General features: G+C 41.3%; 1 protein-coding gene across 1 annotated transcript; it reads right to left on the reverse strand.

The window, feature by feature from the left end:
- Positions 1 to 1,658: 1,658 nt before the first annotated feature.
- LOC308156140 (splicing regulator ARVCF-like) lies at positions 1,659 to 17,538 on the reverse strand (the record flags this gene model as incomplete). The annotated part of the gene is made up of 9 exons (XM_080529496.1): positions 1,659 to 1,751; positions 2,003 to 2,079; positions 2,244 to 2,331; positions 2,477 to 2,588; positions 2,836 to 3,028; positions 3,335 to 3,485; positions 3,777 to 3,904; positions 12,841 to 13,107; positions 17,274 to 17,538. The coding sequence occupies 9 exons, from the start codon at positions 17,536 to 17,538 to the stop codon at positions 1,659 to 1,661; spliced, it is 1,374 nt and encodes a 457-aa protein (XP_080385622.1).
- Positions 17,539 to 17,891: the final 353 nt, after the last annotated feature.

Raw genomic sequence — 17,891 nt, forward strand, 5'->3', positions numbered from 1 at the left:
TATTCTGGTTTCATTTTAACTGAGATGAGCTAGCTTAAGAAAGAGAGACCGTAAAGTTGTTTTCTTCCAAGAAGTTGCTTGTTTGAAAAATGCTAGCGCGAGCTGATTCTCCAACGGCAGAGTTCGTTCTGGCTGTTTCAGTGCTATAGTCTATAGAAACTTAGGCACGTGTGTATGGAGCTATTTTAGTGCCTCAGAAATTGAATTGTATTTGACAGATTGAATTGAATATGACCACAAATTGAATTGTATTTCACAGATCTGAATTGTATTTGACAGATTGAATTTAATCTGAGCACAAACTGAATTGTATTCAATTCAGTTTTCATTATTTTCATTCAGTTTTCAAATTCAGTTTCTCTAAATACAATTCGTTTTTTCTCAAAATACAATTCAGTTCTCTAAATACAATTCAGTTTTACTCAAAATACAATTCAGTTCTCAAAATACAATTCCGTTTTTCTCAAAATACGAGTTCAGTTTTAGAGGCACTCATCCGGGGACTCTGGGCTGAAAATATTATTATTATGAAAATAATGAAAACTGAATTGAATACAATTCAATCTGTCGAATACAATTCAGTTTGTGCTCAGATTCAATTCAATCTGTCAAATACAATTCAATTTGTGGTCATATTCAATTCAATCTGTCAAATACAATTCAATTTCTGATGGCACTAAAATAGCTCCGTACGTGTGGAGCTGTCCAGTGCTGAAATAGACTTTGCAACCTCCCATACTGTACAAGTGAAATACAATTCATACCATCCTTGCCTGATACAGCAAAAAAATGTGTCTTAAGAAAGCTCATACAAAATCTAGAAATTATGGATTTTATTTGCTAAGCAGCATTTTCCATTCAACATTGCAATGCAAGAACGAACACGCATAAAGCAAATTGATCAGATAGGTTCAGATAAAATAGCGCTATAATTTAGTATCATAATGTTAATGTATCTATCGCATTTGCTGGCTACAAGATAACATCCACAACTGTTAATACATGAATATTACAATGAATATTACAATATAAATGCCTTCATTTAGAATATTAACAATCTTTTATTACACATTTACAATCCCATTGCCAATCTCTCAAATTAACAAAAATAAATAATGCACAATTTGAAGCAGGAGCAAAACAATACAGTAGCGGGGAAAGGGTCAAGAAATTATATCCCAAATAGATTTAAAATGAGTTTTGACAACAAATCCTAATTACACTAGTTAAGTATGTAATTATTTTTTCCCATTTTATATTCAGCTGCATCGTTCCAGTCTTTCTACTGGCCTGTGTGTATAAAAACAAAATCAAAAAGTAATTTACTGGTTATGTACAATCAACTATGTATTACAGATTCTATAACACTTTAAAATAGGGACAAATATTCACTCGATCTTAACAGGGGGAATAGATGTCTAAGGGAAACCACATCAAAATGACCTCCACAAATATAGATGTTTGTCATCCTCTTTTACATGTGACACTGATGATGTCTCCTGCAAACAAAGGAAGGACTTGTAAGAGATCTATGACTATTTCACTACTGTACATAAATACTCTAATAGTAGAAACCCATGTGTGTCCAAGCATTGAGTCATGCCATCTTAAAAGGACTTAAAGTTGGACTTACTGCACTATGGCCCCTTCTGCCCTCTTCATACCCAGGAGTCTAGGGGTGGAGGTTTGCGGTCCACCAGACCCACTGCAGGCCTCCCAGCCCTGATAAAGTGCTTCCTCTCTGGGATAGTCTGCAACAAAAAAGTGTGCAAGTGCATGGCATGACAACAGGTGTTAGAAAAGTTGACTAAAGTATACCGGCAATTAATGAGACATATTACATTACAATATTATTTGTACACCAGTTTATACCAGATGTGTTTTATTTGTTACTTTTGACACTTGTGTGCAATTTCAACCGACTCAGATATGAGCTTTAAGAAAGTGAGCGGTCTAAGTTAAACTGTTGACCGAACAGAGTCCATCGGATGGTCAGGTTTACCTGGAGAGGCTCTCTCTCCATCATGAGGCCTGGTCCATCACCCACTCTGTCACTCTGGTCTACAGGGGAGTATCCATCTGCAGAAAGCCCTCAGTGAGAATAAAGCCATCAACAGTCTCAGATAGGTAAGGAGGCGCACACCGACCAAACTGAACAAACACACATACTCATAAAGCAGTAGTGCATTATACAACGGCTTAGCAGTGCTTTGTTTCCTACAATCTATTATCCTCTTGCTGACCTTGGTTTTTCTCCATCAGGGGCAGTGTGATGTCATCATAGCCAGGCTTTCCATTCTTGGATTTCTTTGGCATTCCAGTAGCTGTTGGCTTTTAGATGGAAAAGGGGATACAACATTATGACCAGCTTGTGATATACTGTGCTCAGATATAATACAAATCCATACCAGATGTACTTGGTAACTCCTATGGACATTGTAATACATGGAGAATAATACAAAATAGCATGGCATACCTTGAAGTGGCTCTTGTTCCAGCCTGCCTTGAAGAGACTAGGTCTCAGGTCCTTGTAGGCCCACACTGTCTGCAGCACATGGGACGCAGCTTTGGTCTCACGTACAGATTGGCTGATCACAACATGAATGAAGAAAAAAAACAGTGGCAGCATGAAAGAGAGGACATTGTAGACCGAACGTCTACTCTTGAGCTAATTCAACCCCAAAACAACTCTCTCAACTCACTCTCAAGTCACTAGTCCATGTTTGCCCTCCTTAGCCCAGACTTCATCAGATCCTGTGCGTTTCTAAACTACTGGCATTTCCATATGTTATGTGAGAGATACTACATTAGGGGGAGTTAGGACATTTTATATACCTCGTCTTGTTGATGGCTACCAGTTTCTGGATGGCGTGACCCTGTGTGAGGGCACGGGCGTTCTCAGGGCTGTCTGTGATGATCTCATGGACGGTGTTCAAAATGGCCACCACTGTGTCCCCCTCCAGGTTCTTTGCTGGCCGCTGCTGGCCACACGGCAGGTTACTGACTAGATCCCTCATAGCATAGCTCCCTGTGAAACAGGACAACACAATCAAACATCTGTGTGTGTGTGATGTATGTGTGTGTGTGTGTGTGTGTGTGTGTGTGTGTGTGTGTGTGTGCGTGCGTGCATGCGTCTGTGTGTGTGTGTGTGTGTGTGTTTCTGTGTGTGTGTGTGTGTGTGTGTGTGTGTGTGTGTGGGTGCGTGCGTGCATGCGTCTGTGTGTGTGTGTGTGTGTGCGTGTGCGTGCGTGCGTGTGTGTGTGTGTGTGTGCGTGTGTGGGCGTGTGTGCATGCGAGAGAGTGAAAGGGGGGGTGGGATAGAAATGAGGTCTACCTATGAGGTCTTTGTTGCGCCGATCTATGGCCAGGTTGCGGAGAGCAATAGCTACAGCTCTGACTACTTTATCAGCATCTGAGCGCAGGAGCTCCACTAGAACAGGCAGACCTTTCTCCTTCCGCACTGTAGCCCGGATGTAACTAGACCACTATGAGCAAAAGCAGAGAAGAGAGACAGAAGAAGAGAGAGACTGATAAACACTCATGTTTCCTACATCCTCTCTTTCTCACACACACGCACATGTTGCTTTCAGTAATCCTCTCATTTCACAATGAATGAACCTTATAATATATATAGCCATAATTCTGTATTAATTATAACCCCCTGCCCAGACACACACACACACTCTCCATCTATCTCTCTCTCCTTGCTCGCTCTCTCTCTCTCTGTTCCCTCCTAGCTTTAGATATCTCATCTCCCGTCGCCCCCCCCCACTCACAGCCCAGTGTCCTGCAGCGAGGTTCTGCAGAGCTCCAGCCGCAGCCTCCAGTGTGTTGTGGTTCTGACTGCGTGTGAGGAGAGAGAGGTACAGCCTCACCACCTCTGGCTGGTACAGCAGCTCCAGACCTTCAGAGAGAGAGGGGGGAGAGAAACCACAGATCTACAACGCACCAGAAAACAAAAAACAAAACAAAACAAAAAAACTCAGACTAATTGGAACTGACACCATCCGTCAGACACAGAGGATCTTCACACCACCATTGACTACGTAGATGGGGAATCAGCAACCAGCAGATACAGAGTACAAACACAAACCCAGAGGACATGACAGAAGCATGAAAAGCTATCACAGACCAAACCTTCAATTGAAACACCCATGTGGTATGACTGAGGGCTGTACATTATGTTACATTATGTTTCATGAAAGAGCGGGTACTGCTCCAGGCAGCTTGGAGATTTGAGGCTAAAGTGAGAGGGTAGTGATTACCGTTACTGTATGTGCTTTATTCTCAGCCGTTTATTTACATCCATTGGTCCATTCCCATGGACAGAGCACAAGCAAGACACAGATTAAAGAAAAGTAGGGTATTGGGTATTAGAAGTCCAGATAAGAAAAAACGGATTCGAATAACCAAATTCAAATTCAAATTCCATTTGCAGACACCCCCTTGTTACAATGCTGGTATGCTTTCTTCTTTAAACATGAATCTCTATCACATTATTAATGGATCTGTCATGCCAAATTTTGTCCGTGTGCCAATATTAGTCCGGGCTATCACTGGCCCATCAAAATCAAATTGATCCATCCCATATTACAGGGCTTCAGCTGGACAATGAGGCTATGTCCAGCTCCATTCACATCTAATAACCATAGCGCTTGCAGCGTGCCTTGGTGACTGTGTTCGGAAAAGTGGAACTTTACGCACACTGATAAAAGGTAGCCTACTCTATCTCCAATAGGGTCATTATTTACTCTCTCTCTAGCTATTATACTGCAATTTCAAAGGCATGTGGCACCTCGAATAATCATATCCTAAATCCCTCAAATCATAGCCTAAATAAGTAAAGAAATAAATAGAAGTAATCAGGATATGTGAATTTAATTTTAGCACATTTTAATACAATGCAAATTGTGCCTAGAGGGACTTATTTTCACCGGTACCGGCGAGATTGAAATATGTCGGATATATTTTTCTGCTCCGTAGTGGTATGCAGTAGTAGTATGCAGTATGCAGGAATTATATTTATCACTGTGATGTGATGTGATGTGGGTTAACTAGCCAACTCCGTACTCCGTACTACATTAGGAATTACGTGTGAAATTAGCATGCTAGCAGGTGTTTTCATATAAAATGTCCATACCTACATAAAAGCTATAGCTGACTAGTGAGCCTGCATCAGCCTTAATGCTATTCAAGTGCAAGAAGATTACATTTGTCTTCCCAGTTTAAGATACACACATTCATCTGTGGTAGTAAGCACACAGCGGTAGAATGACGTCACAGGCGGACAGTATTTGGCCGATTAGTCCGGGGATGTGCGGAATGCACGTCGAGTATTCGAACGATTAGATTTTGATGGGCAGTTGATGGCCCGGACTAATATTGGCAGGTGGCAACGTTTGGCATGACAGATCCAGTACAGGGGCTCTAACCCAACAGAACTTAACTTAGCTCTGCTCTGCTTCGAAATGTGGCGATGTACAGCACTGTATTCCCCCACAGGCTGGAGTACAGAGGATGAGAATACTCAGGAAGTCTGTTACAGACTATCCTCCATAGATTTACATAATTCAGGCAGCGGAGGTCATTAGGCGACTTAATGTGTTGTCTAATCCTGACCTAGGGCAGTAACCTTAACTTATCACAACGATTGCCGCCTCTGGCAGGAGCGTGGGAGGCCTCTGCAGTCACACATAGTTTTGTGTAGTGCAGTTTTGTCTGTGGAGAGTACGGACCTGTATGCATTATTACATGATCTATTAGTAGACACTACACATCTCTATCCAGCCCTTTGCTTATGACATCTGCAGAGCTTTCTCAGTCTCAGATGGGCTCTGATGGACCATGACAAAAACCTTGCCTGTCAATTTCACATTCTGATTTGTCTGAAAACATGTCATACCTCACATTGTGTTCTACGCATACGAGTATCTGATCCTATTCAAACCACAGTGGCAGTTCAGATTTTCAGTCAGAGCTGCTAAGATGTTGTCAATTCAGATATACTGACTAATTTGTGACACGGTCTGGTCAATTGGTCCGCAAGTCGGCATCCGATTTAAGGTTCAGATTTTTCTTTTGAAAAATGTAAACACAATGCACAGTTGTTGAAAATCAATTACACACTCGCTAATCAACTAACACAGCTTTTTTGAGCCTGCTAACAATGTAAAGTAGTGTTATTTAAGCAATATCACACAAGAGGGAGTGTGTTATACTGAATATCAGCATGGCTGTGATTCGGTCGTAGGTACGAGGCCGCAGGCCAAGTACCGAAGACAATCACAGCCGTGCTGATATTCAGTATAACAGCACGACCTCGAGTGTCAGATACTATTTTGGCTCCGTCAAGAAAAAATTGTTCCGCAACTGGACTGTTGCCTAGTAACCTGAACACAAACATCTGCAGGTTAGCTACTTTGTATTAACGGTCATTTCGGAGTGATACCTATAGTTAAAGGTCCCAGTGCTGTTATACTGTATATCAGCACTCATGGAATGCCTCTTGTCCAATCAAATTACTTGGTCGGAACTAACTGTTGTATAAAGTTAACTAGGTAGCAGTGGGGATTACACACCGAATCCATTGCATTGCAGTATTTTGGCTTGACTAGCGAGTTTGTGTTGTGATTTTCAACATTGTTGAAATGTATTTCCGTGTTTCAAAATAAAAGTCTGATTGGTTGCCGACTTGCGGCCCAAATTACCAGACCGTGTCACATTTGCAATGCTGCATTTCAATAGAGCAGACCCCTACCAGCCACCTAGAGCTTCACCCAGAGAATGTAAATGTATGATCAAAGCACATGATTGTATTTCAAATCGAGAATCAACCATGCTGACTTATTACCTTACCTTTCCATTATTAAAAATGCTTTCAGTAATCCTCTCATTTCACACTGAATGCAACTCATAATAGCTTTCAATCATTCTATGCAACTCATATAATAATCCCCCGCCCACAGGCACACGCATGCACACACACACACACATACACACACACACACACGTTGCCACGACAACAAGCAACCACATACCATACCTTTTATTCAGTAGAACACCTACTAACACAAATAATAAAGCATTCAGTTCATTCTCTGTCTCCTGCTTCTGTTTCTTGGCAAAGAAATTCAAGCAGAAACTGTCCAAAAACTCACAAGTTCAATGGATGCAAGAATTGTGAAGGTGATATCAAAGAAGGGGTCCTATGTTAACATGTAACTTGACCTGTTAAGATGTTTTTGTTTGAAATAGCTTTTGATTTCAGTAAATATGACCTCCTAATATGACCTCCTAACCCTAAATTCATCAAATTACCATTTGTAGTTCTTTACAACCTATAAAATGTTTTGAAACTCTGTTGTGCATAATCATTTGGAACAGTGCATTTTGAGTTTTGTATTTTAAAAAAATATACTGTTATCATTGGGAGGTTTGTTCAATAAAATTTGAATTATACTCTAACGATTGAAGACTTGAAAATTATACTGATTGTCATTTGCATCGACTATTTAGGAAAATCAGAGAAAAATATCATTTGCATAATAATTTGGAACGGGCTGTAGTATGTTTTAATGCTTTACGATTATGTGGCTTCTAATTTCTTGTGAACAGTGAAAGTATTTCTCCTATATCATAATATACACCTCTGTAGTGGGGGGGGGGGGGGGGTTCTACTTCATGTTCTCTCATACAGTACTCTCCATTTCTGGTTAAAGATATGTTCAGTTTCAGCAGAGGTGGATATGCTGTGTGTGTGCCATGCCTAATTTCACAAACAGCAGGTCTTCTATACCCTGCCATACTCTATTTACATGAAAAATGACACCTCGGCTGTCACGTCTCAGCATTCCCTAGAGTGTCAACACAGCCCCCAGAGTGGCAACATGAGAGCGGAACACATGCTGGCAAACACTGAAAGAAGCTTAGCGTGATTCTCATAACCCTGATCAAGGCGAGGATGACGTTCTTATAGTTGTAATAATGATTAGCAATGGTCCTTGTGTTGTCATTGCTCAGTTGGTAGAGCATGGCGCTAACAATGCTTTCGGTTGTGGGTTCGATTCCTGCTGGGACCATATTATGTACTGAAAGATGTATGCACTTACTGCAATCTAAATAGCTTTGGATAAAAGTGTCAACTAAATGGCGTTATTATTAAGAAAAGGAAGGCCACAATATACACAAATGCATGGTGAAGTGAATGAAGAAAGGCACTTTTTTTTTTATTTTTTTAAGCATAGCTCAGAATTAGATTTTCTGTGATTAATTAAAGCACTTCGTCATGGACCCCTCACTGCCTTGTCCTCAAGTGCTTTCACAATAACTATCAGTTTCCCCCAGCAAGACAGATGTGCAATAACAGCTTGGTGTGTTAATCACAGATAAATGGAGTTCACTGTGACTCTTGCAGTCACACAACACCCTGTTAGAGAGTCTCATTATCACCAAATAAGAGTGAAAGAGTTATTCACTAACAGGAACTGGAACTCCAACTGTCTTCAGGGGATCAGAAATAATCTAATTTCAGAAAGATCATCTGGTTGTATGGCACAATCATTCTAGATGGGCGAACCCCAGAGACCCAAGTCCAAGATGTACCCTTATTACTAGTCATCATTAGCAAAGCTATAGGACATGGCAGAGGATATGGGGCTGTGGTACTACACAGTATGCCGTGGGTGTCCTGAGGAGAGCTGGATCATGCCAACCCCCAAGGTCTCTCCATAGAATAGGGTGGCTGTGATGTTAGTACATCCTCAAGCAAATCATCTAACTGAAGATTTTGTTCCCACTTTAGGGGGAATGTGATACATATTCAGGCCTAAAAAGACGATAAATAGGCATTTTATGCTTGCTTATGCTTTGGCTGTATTCCTGTAGGAATAGCTTTGTTGAAATTCCTGAGTGGGCCCCCACCTCCAGCTGATGTGACAACCCAGCCACCTCCTCCAGTAGATCCTACTACTGCTGCTGGTGAGTAATGTTTCATACTTTATACTGTGTTATGTAGGAGCACAATTATTTGTGTGACATTGCAGATATACAGTATGTCCGTTTAAGGTAAAGGTTTTCTGGTTATTATATATTATCTCATATGTCTGCTTGAAGGTCCTTCTACTCAAGAGGACCCTGACCCAGGAGAAATATACTGTTATTTATATTGAGAAATATACTGTTATTTATATTGAGAAATATACTGTGATTTATATTGAGAAATATACTGTGATTTATATTGAGAAATATACTGAGATATATACTGTGAACTTCTGTGGATTTTTTATTTTGTTATTTTTCTATTTTCTAAAGATGCCATTGAAAGTGTGAATTGTATGTTTATATTTAAAGGAGAATAAATCCATATTTTTGTTGCAATTCTACCTGGACTGGATATACGATTTTGTTGGTTTGAATATTTGGATGTGCGTCAAAACCCCTGTCTTGCCTGGACGGTGGTTACTAAATTGTTTGAAGCCACTACAGGCCAAATTGAGATATCTGCCTAACTCTACTCTCCTAACACTGCTGATTCACTGTGCATTATTGCCTATGCCATCAGCCTATCAGAATGCTTGTTACATTCCAAAATCACTATCTGCCCAAGTCATCTCTTTGACATTGGCATTCTTGACACTACCTACAAAGATGGCCCAGTGACCAGGTGACCAAGTAAAGCATGACTTAGGCAATGCTATGCTATGAGGCTAACGAAATAATAATTGCCACGTTGCTCAACTTCCGAGAAACACTGTGACTGGTGAAATTAGGTGTCAGCTAAGATGATTGAAAGATGTCTGGTGAATCAATTTAACCAGTCACAGTGTTTCTCTTGGACGTTGAGCAACGTGGCGATTATTATTTGTAAAAACTAGTTACTACGAGGGGGGGGGGGCCCATTTTCAAGATCTCGCCTGGGGCCCAACAGACCCACAGGCCGGCCCTGTCTGCGATCAATATAAATGTTTTAAACAAACAACATCCATGTCTTGTCAACTAGAATACACAGGCAGGCACTCCAAAAACTACCTACCTAGGCAAGCCATGCAAATAAGCCATGCAAATAATGCAAATAATTTTTTATTCACGGTGGACAGCAGCTCCGGCCAAGGCTGTTTGCAGTTGTGAGCGTCCTCTGTGCCGGGCGCTAGAGAGAGGAGAGAGAGTTCATATGAGCTTCACCAGGCCTATAGCTACAGAATTAGGGTTGGGTACCGAAAATCGGTACCGGTATATACCGGTTACTTTACATTCGGTATATACCGTACCGAATTGCAAAGGAGATTTCGGTACCTCATTTCGGTACTTTTCTATCTCGCCCCCTGGTGTCCGGTGTCATGCAACAGTCAACTGGTGACTCGTGACGTCACATCGCCTGTTAAATTTCCACTCAGTGCGTGTCGTGGTAGTAGTGAGCTGAGCAGTTGTGTTACTAGTTAAGAAGAGTGAGTGAAAGCATATATACTAAATGATTATATTATCTGAATTGCATTATTATTATTATTATTATTATTATTATTATTATTATTATTATCATAATCATATTATCTAATTTCGCTAGCTAGCCTAGCTACGAGGTCACCGAGAATGCCGAAGGCCCTAATGAAGCAGCGTTCTAAAGTGTGGCTGCATTTCACCCGACGAAAACAACGCGAAGTTCAAAATGCTTAAAATCATTCGCACTTTATCGCTATTATGGCGATGTGCTGTGCCTCTGGTGTTCCTCAGTCCAGCGGCAGTCAAATGCCGGTAGATTCGTGTCTTGCTCTCTCAGCACCGCTTCCTGGTTGACGACTCCCGTTGACAGCGGGGGGAGAGAAACGTTTTACCAGGGAATTCGCTCCGCACTGTGTCGTTCAGTTTCAGGTGAAGTGACGTGAAAACAATATTTGTTTACTTTATGTTTATAAATCTGTGCCATTAGACAATTATGTAAAAAAAAAAAAATCAAAATGACAATAAAAAAAGTCAAGAGAGGTGTCGTATTTTGCCAGAGAAGGCAAATATGCTGATCTTTTTGCAAGAGAATTGCTGAGGTGGGAGTTTTATTTTTATTTATTTTTTATTTGAGTGTATATTTAACTGTAATATTATATATATGTATATTGTGCCTCAGTCAGCAGGAGTTTTATTTTCATTTATTTTCATTTGAGTGTATATTTAACTAATATATATTGTGCCTCAGCAATAAAAAAGTGAAAAGCTGTTTAATGTTGTCGACCGTGTTATTATTATTATATATATATATATATACAGTATGTCATTTAAAAAAATCAAAAGTACCGAATTAAGTACCGTTTCGGTACCGGTACCGTTTTTAAAGTATCGGTTAGGTACCGGTACCGGATAAAACCCAAACAATACCCAACCCTATACAGAATAGAATACTTCATTAGTTTAGTTAGTATGTCCTTGGTCTATGTGTTCTACATGTTGACTTACCTCTGCTGTGTCCATCGTTGTGAAGATGGTTACAGGGTCTCGGGGGACGGAGGCCGTCTCCTCACAGATGTGAGGATCCTCTGGAAGAGGGAACGCTTCTGTTTCTTTATAGCTCCGCTCTCCTCACAAGGCGTCGTCTCAGCTGTCACTGGGCTGGCCGCTAGAGAGAGGAGAGAGAGTTCATATGAGCTTCACCAGGCCTATAGCTACAGAATAGAATACTTCATTTGTTTGGTTAGTATGTCCTAGGTCTATGTGTTCTACATGACTTACCTCTGCTGTGTCCATCGTCGTGGGCAACCTCGATGCCCTCCTGTCCTGGGGCTGGAGGCTGGACACCATCATTGATGTCCTCCGGTCCTGGGGCTGGAGGCTGGACACCAACCTGGTTGGTCCTCTTGCACTATATCAGTTGTTACAGAAGAAGAATCAATGACAGAACATATCTCTTAAAACCCCATTATTCCTACAACAACAATGCATAGCTTGTCTGCTGTTTTATGATAAACTGGTAAGACTTTACCTTTACATTACACTTCCTTAATGTGAAATTATGTGGAATGTGGCGCATAGAGAAGCAAAGAGGCGGGTTTGTTATTATCAAACTAGTAACTAAATTAGAAACGTTATGCTAGTTATTAATTAACGTTAATTTCGCAATGAAGACCGAACTGCAGCATTTTTAGCCAACACCTAGCTTGCTAGACAGGTGTGTGTTTTTTTCCAGCTGACGTTATGTTAGACTCTAGAATCATGGGCATCATTTATTTTGTAAATTGTTTTTGTCAAACGTAGCTTATTATTGCCTATTAATTATTGTACCTTACTCAATATCATTTTTGTTATATTTTTTAATTCTCACTGATTATTTTGGTGAAAGTTGTCAATTATTATGACAGAAATTGGCAGACCTCCTGCAGTACCTCTGCGGACCCCCTAGGGGTCGCGGACCCCCGGTTGAAGACCACTGCTGTAGAGGATACAGGCCTGGAAGAGCTTTGAGGTTTGCTCTTCATCGAATTCGGAGGACTGCCGTCTATTTTCTTGGAGCCCTGAATGTTGAGAAAAGGTGCAAATGGAAATGCCATACCTGTTGCAGCTTATCAATCCCAATAAAGCAATGCAATTATACAAACTAAAATACTACACATATGAATATAAATGTGTAATTCTGTATCAATTAGTTGAAGACAAGGCAGTGTTATCAATTAACATTTTGAAAGATATAGATTCAGTATGTGTAATATACCTTCCAGCGAGAGAATAGTTTTCCCTTCTTTCCTTTCTTGGCTGCCTGTGCTGCACCACACGCACCAAGAAGCTCCGTCGTCAATGACGTCTCCAAAACATTGACAATTGCTGGATATTTGGACTCAGCCGCCATCTTGAGGCCTTCCTCACCACCGAACTGTTGCACAAGCTCCTTGTGAACATCCATGTAGATCTTGTAGATGTCCAGACCCCGAGGGTATTCCTGAGTCCGTGGGATGCGTGACGCTGCGCAGAAGTCTGAGAGGACCGACTCTGTGATGCCTAGGCTCTTCTCACTCAGGTCTCTCCCAGATATGGCGGGAAATATATTCACCAGCAGTTTGGTGCAGATCCCTCGCACCAAGAGGCCATAATCCTCCTTGCCAAAGTTTGGCAAGACATGTGATACCCTCATATCTGGTGTCACATAGGCAAGGCGAGGTGAGTTTATTTGTAGCACATTTCATACAATAGAGGCAATTCAAAGTGCTTTACATACAGCATTGAACAATACCAAGAGGAGGATAGTAAGAAAATATATATATGTGTTACGGTACATGTGGGAATACGGTACATGTGGGAAAACTAGGGTTAGGGTTAGGTGCATAGGTGAAAGTGGGCCGGAACGGTCCGGTGCTGCGTTCCGGCAAGACTTTCTGTGCCGGGGAAGAGATGCAGCTGCCTGTCAATCAAAATCCGATTGCTGCAGAGTGCAGAAGCAATCACGATTCACGATCCATAATTTCCAACAAGGAAACACATGGCTGACGTTATGTTTCCTTGCGTCTATTTGAATACCTTTGAAAAGGACATGTTAACCCGCTTTACAGTAGACCCGACGCGACGCGACGTGGTTGGGTGGGCAGCACTGGGCACTGAGACAGTCCGACCGGGATTACAGTCGCGCCGGGGGCGGGGGGACAGTCGCACCTTACAGTAGGTGGCCGTGAGACTCACGCATTTCAACCAGTTCTTGTTTTGCGGTACTTGAAATTCATTTAAAGAAAGCTACGCTCGTTAACTTCAGTCTGCAATCTAATGGAAGAACCTGTGTTCACCCGAGCTGCATGTAACGTAGCAATTATGGAAGCATATAGTGGACTTTATTCAAATGTTAATGCAATTTGAGATTGCATTTGCATGTTCCACTTTTGCATGCATTCTTTCAGACAATATTCAAATTCAAATGCAATTCTAATGATTTGCATTTTCATTTTCATGTACCTGATGTGCACATTCGCTGTCAATATTAAAATGATAATGCAAAGCCATTTGACATATAATTTTAAAAGTCATGCGCTGCTTTGTAGCTGACAAAATTCAAAAGTTCATTCTAATGTGAAAATTACTATGCAATCCCAAAATAGCATATTCATTTGCCACTTTTGCCTGCGTTATTTGAGTCAATATTCAAATTGTAATGCAATATTATGTGATACGCAATTGCATTTACATGTTCTAGTAAACACATCTGCTTTGTAGCTGACAATTCAAATTTTCATTCTAATGTGAAAATGACTATGCAATCCCAAAATAGCATATTCATTTGCCACTTTTGCCTGCGTTATTTGAGTCAATATTCAAATTGTAATGCAATAATGTGATTAGCAATTGCATTTATATGTTCTAGGAAACACATCCGCTCATTAGAATTGCATTTGAATTTGAATATTGTCTGAAAGAATGCATGCAAAAGTGGAACATGCAAATGCAATCTCAAATTGCATTAACATTTGAATTAAGTCCACTATGCTTCCATAAGCAAGCCGTGTTGCCAGATTGGGCTACTTTTGGTCACACTGGACGGGTGGATTCGACAGCTTTTAGACTGGTTGGGCTGGAAATGGTCAATTCCATCTGGCAACCCTGGTAGCAAAATATTATCTGGTAGCCTACTGGTACTTTCAAATCGCATCGTATTATTATTATTATTAATAATTACAATTTACAATACAAATACAACAATTGGGGGTCCCTCAAAGAAAATGTGGGCGCACTGCTCGCGCACAACATCAACCTCCAAGGCTTGATTCTGACCCAGGAAAAACCCTGGTATGTACTGTATAACATGATAGCCATCTATGAGCAATGCACTGTATATAAGATGATGACCAAGGGTCTTTCTGCTGCTGACCAAGGGGTTGAGTTCACTTGATAAGGCCCAATTTTGTTTTAGACTCTGTAGGCTACTGTATTTGTTTATTAAGACTTAAGATATAGTATCTGAATTTCTCTTGTTTTATCAAATGTTCCAATTATTTTCATTTCTTGTGCTGGTTTAAAATTGCAGGAAACTAGCACAAATAATTGTGTGGGACAGAGGGGCCGCCGCTACCAAAACGTGCACAGTTTTGGGTCGCTCCACCACCAAAAACTCTCACTCCAAACTTTTGGTGAAACTTGGCAGCCCTAAAGTGTTTCTAATTTCGACACCAACACCACGATGTGTGTGTTCAGGGATGCATGAAGCTGGGGGCAGGAGGAGAACAATATGAAACGATGAAGGTTGGGGTAGTAGCCTATAGTTCCTGTAAGAAACTCAAACCACTTTCACCCCTGGTTAGGTGCTAGGGTGACTTGGTACATGCTGGCATGTCAAACCCTAATTCTAACCCTAACCCTAACCCTACCCATAACCCTAATCCTAACCTTAACCCTAGCACCCTAGCACCTAACCCTAACCCTAGTTTTCCCACATGTACCGTATTCCCACATGTACCGTAACATATGTTTTAAATTACAAGAATAGATATATATGGATAAACATTTAACAAGATAATTAATAAGATAATAGATAATGGATGAAAAGACATAGATCGAAGTGTTAGTGTTTAACCATTACTGTTGCAAATTTTTTTTTTAGCTTAGATTTAAATATTTTTAGGGGCCTGTTTGATTTCTTCAGGGAGTTCCAGGAGCATGCGGCAGAGTGACTAAAAGCTGCTGCACCGTGTTTTGTTTTCACTCTTGGAATGATTAGCTGATTAGTCTACCAAGACCATTTTGTGATTTGTATACAATTAGGAGTACTTTGAATTCAATTCTCTGATAGGGCTTTCACACCGGCAAAGAACTGTGCCGGTTCGCGTTCGCATTCGGAAACCTCCGAACGTTGGCGCTGTCCGGCGAACGATACACTGGTATGAACGCGGGCTCGTTCGCCAGACAGCGCCAACGTTCGGAGGTTTCCGAACGCGAACGCGAACCGGCACGGTTCTTTGCCGGTGTGAAAGCCCTATGAGAGACTGGTAGCCAGTGTAGAGATCTCAGGATTGGTGCAGTGTGTTCAAACTTCTTCGTTATATAGAGGGGTGAAACTAGATAGGGTTGGGCGTTGCCTGTACCATTTGGGTCCTGCACTGAGTCCTCCTGAATAACCGTCCTTATAATAGGACATCCAGGATCAGGCGTCTGGTTAGTATGTCCTAGGTCTATGTGTTCTACATGTTGACTTACTTCTGCTGTGTCCATCGTCGTGGGCAACCTCGATGCCTTCCTGTCCTGGGGCTGGAGGCTGGACACCATCATTGATGTCCTCCGGTCCTGGGGCTGGAGGCTGGACACCAACCTGGTTGGTCCTCTTGCACTATATCAGTTGTTACAGAAGAAGAATCAATGACAGAACATATCTCTTAAAACCCCATTATTCCTACAACAACTATGCATAGCTTGTCTGCTGTTTTATGATAAACTGGTAAGACTTTACCTTTACATTACACTTCCTTAATGTGAAATTATGTGGAATGTGGCGCATAGAGAAGCAAAGAGGCGGGTTTGTTATTATCAAACTAGTAACTAAATTAGAAATGTTATGCTAGTTATTAATTAACGTTAATTTCGCAATGAAGACCGAACTGCAGCGTTTTAGCCAACACCTAGCTTGCTAGACAGGTGTGTGTTTTTTTCCAGCTGACGTTATGTTAGACTCTAGAATCATGGGCATCATTTATTTTGTAAATTGTTTTTGTCAAACGTAGCTTAGTATTGCCTATTAATTCTTGTACCTTACTCAATATAATTTTTGTTATATTTTTTAATTCTCACTGATTATTTTGGTGAAAGTTGTCAATTATTATGACAGAAATTGGCAGACCTCCTGCAGTACCTCTGCGGACCCCCTAGGGATCGCGGACCCCCGGTTGAAGACCACTGCTGTAGAGGATACAGGCCTGGAAGAGCTTTGAGGTTTGCTCTTCATCGATTTCCGAGGACTGCCGTCTATTTTCTTGGAGCCCTGAATGTTGAGAAAAGGTGCAAATGGAAATGCCATACCTGTTGCAGCTTATCAATCCCAATAAAGCAATGCAATTATACAAACTAAAATACTACACATATGAATATAAATGTGTAATTCTGTATCAATTAGTTAAAGACAAGGCAGTGTTATCAATTAACATTTTGAAAGATATAGATTTAGTATGTGTAATATACCTTCCAGCGAGAGAATAGTTTTCCCTTCTTTCCTTTCTTGGCTGCCTGTGCTGCACCACACGCACCAAGAAGCTCCGTCGTCAATGACGTCTCCAAAACATTGACAATTGCTGGATATTTGGACTCAGCCGCCATCTTGAGGCCTTCCTCACCACCGAACTGTTGCACAAGCTCCTTGTGAACATCCATGTAGATCTTGTAGATGTCCAGACCCCGAGGGTATTCCTGAGTCCGTGGGATGCGTGACGCTGCGCAGAAGTCTGAGAGGACCGACTCTGTGATGCCCATGCTCTTCTCACTCAGGTCTCTCCCAGATATGGCGGGAAATATATTCACCAGCAGTTTGGTGCAGATCCCTCGCACCAAGAGGCCATAATCCTCCTTGCCAAAGTTTGGCAAGACATGTGATACCCTCATATCTGGTGTCACATAGGCAAGGCGAGGTGAGTTTATTTGTAGCACATTTCATACAATAGAGGCAATTCAAAGTGCTTTACATACAGCATTGAACAATACCAAGAGGAGGATAGTAAGAAAATATATATATGTGTTACGGTACATGTGGGAATACGGTACATGTGGGAAAACTAGGGTTAGGGTTAGGTGCTAGGGTGACTTGGTACATGCTGGCATGTCGAACCCTAATTCTAACCCTAACCCTACCCCTAACCCTAATCCTAACCTTAACCCTAGCACCCTAGCACCTAATCCTAACCCTAGTTTTCCCACATGTACCGTATTCCCACATGTACCGTAACATATGTTTTAAA

The sequence above is a fragment of the Nansenia antarctica genome (assembly GCF_963989245.1).
Source record: "Nansenia antarctica genome assembly, chromosome: 4".
Taxonomy (NCBI): domain Eukaryota; kingdom Metazoa; phylum Chordata; class Actinopteri; order Argentiniformes; family Microstomatidae; genus Nansenia; species Nansenia antarctica.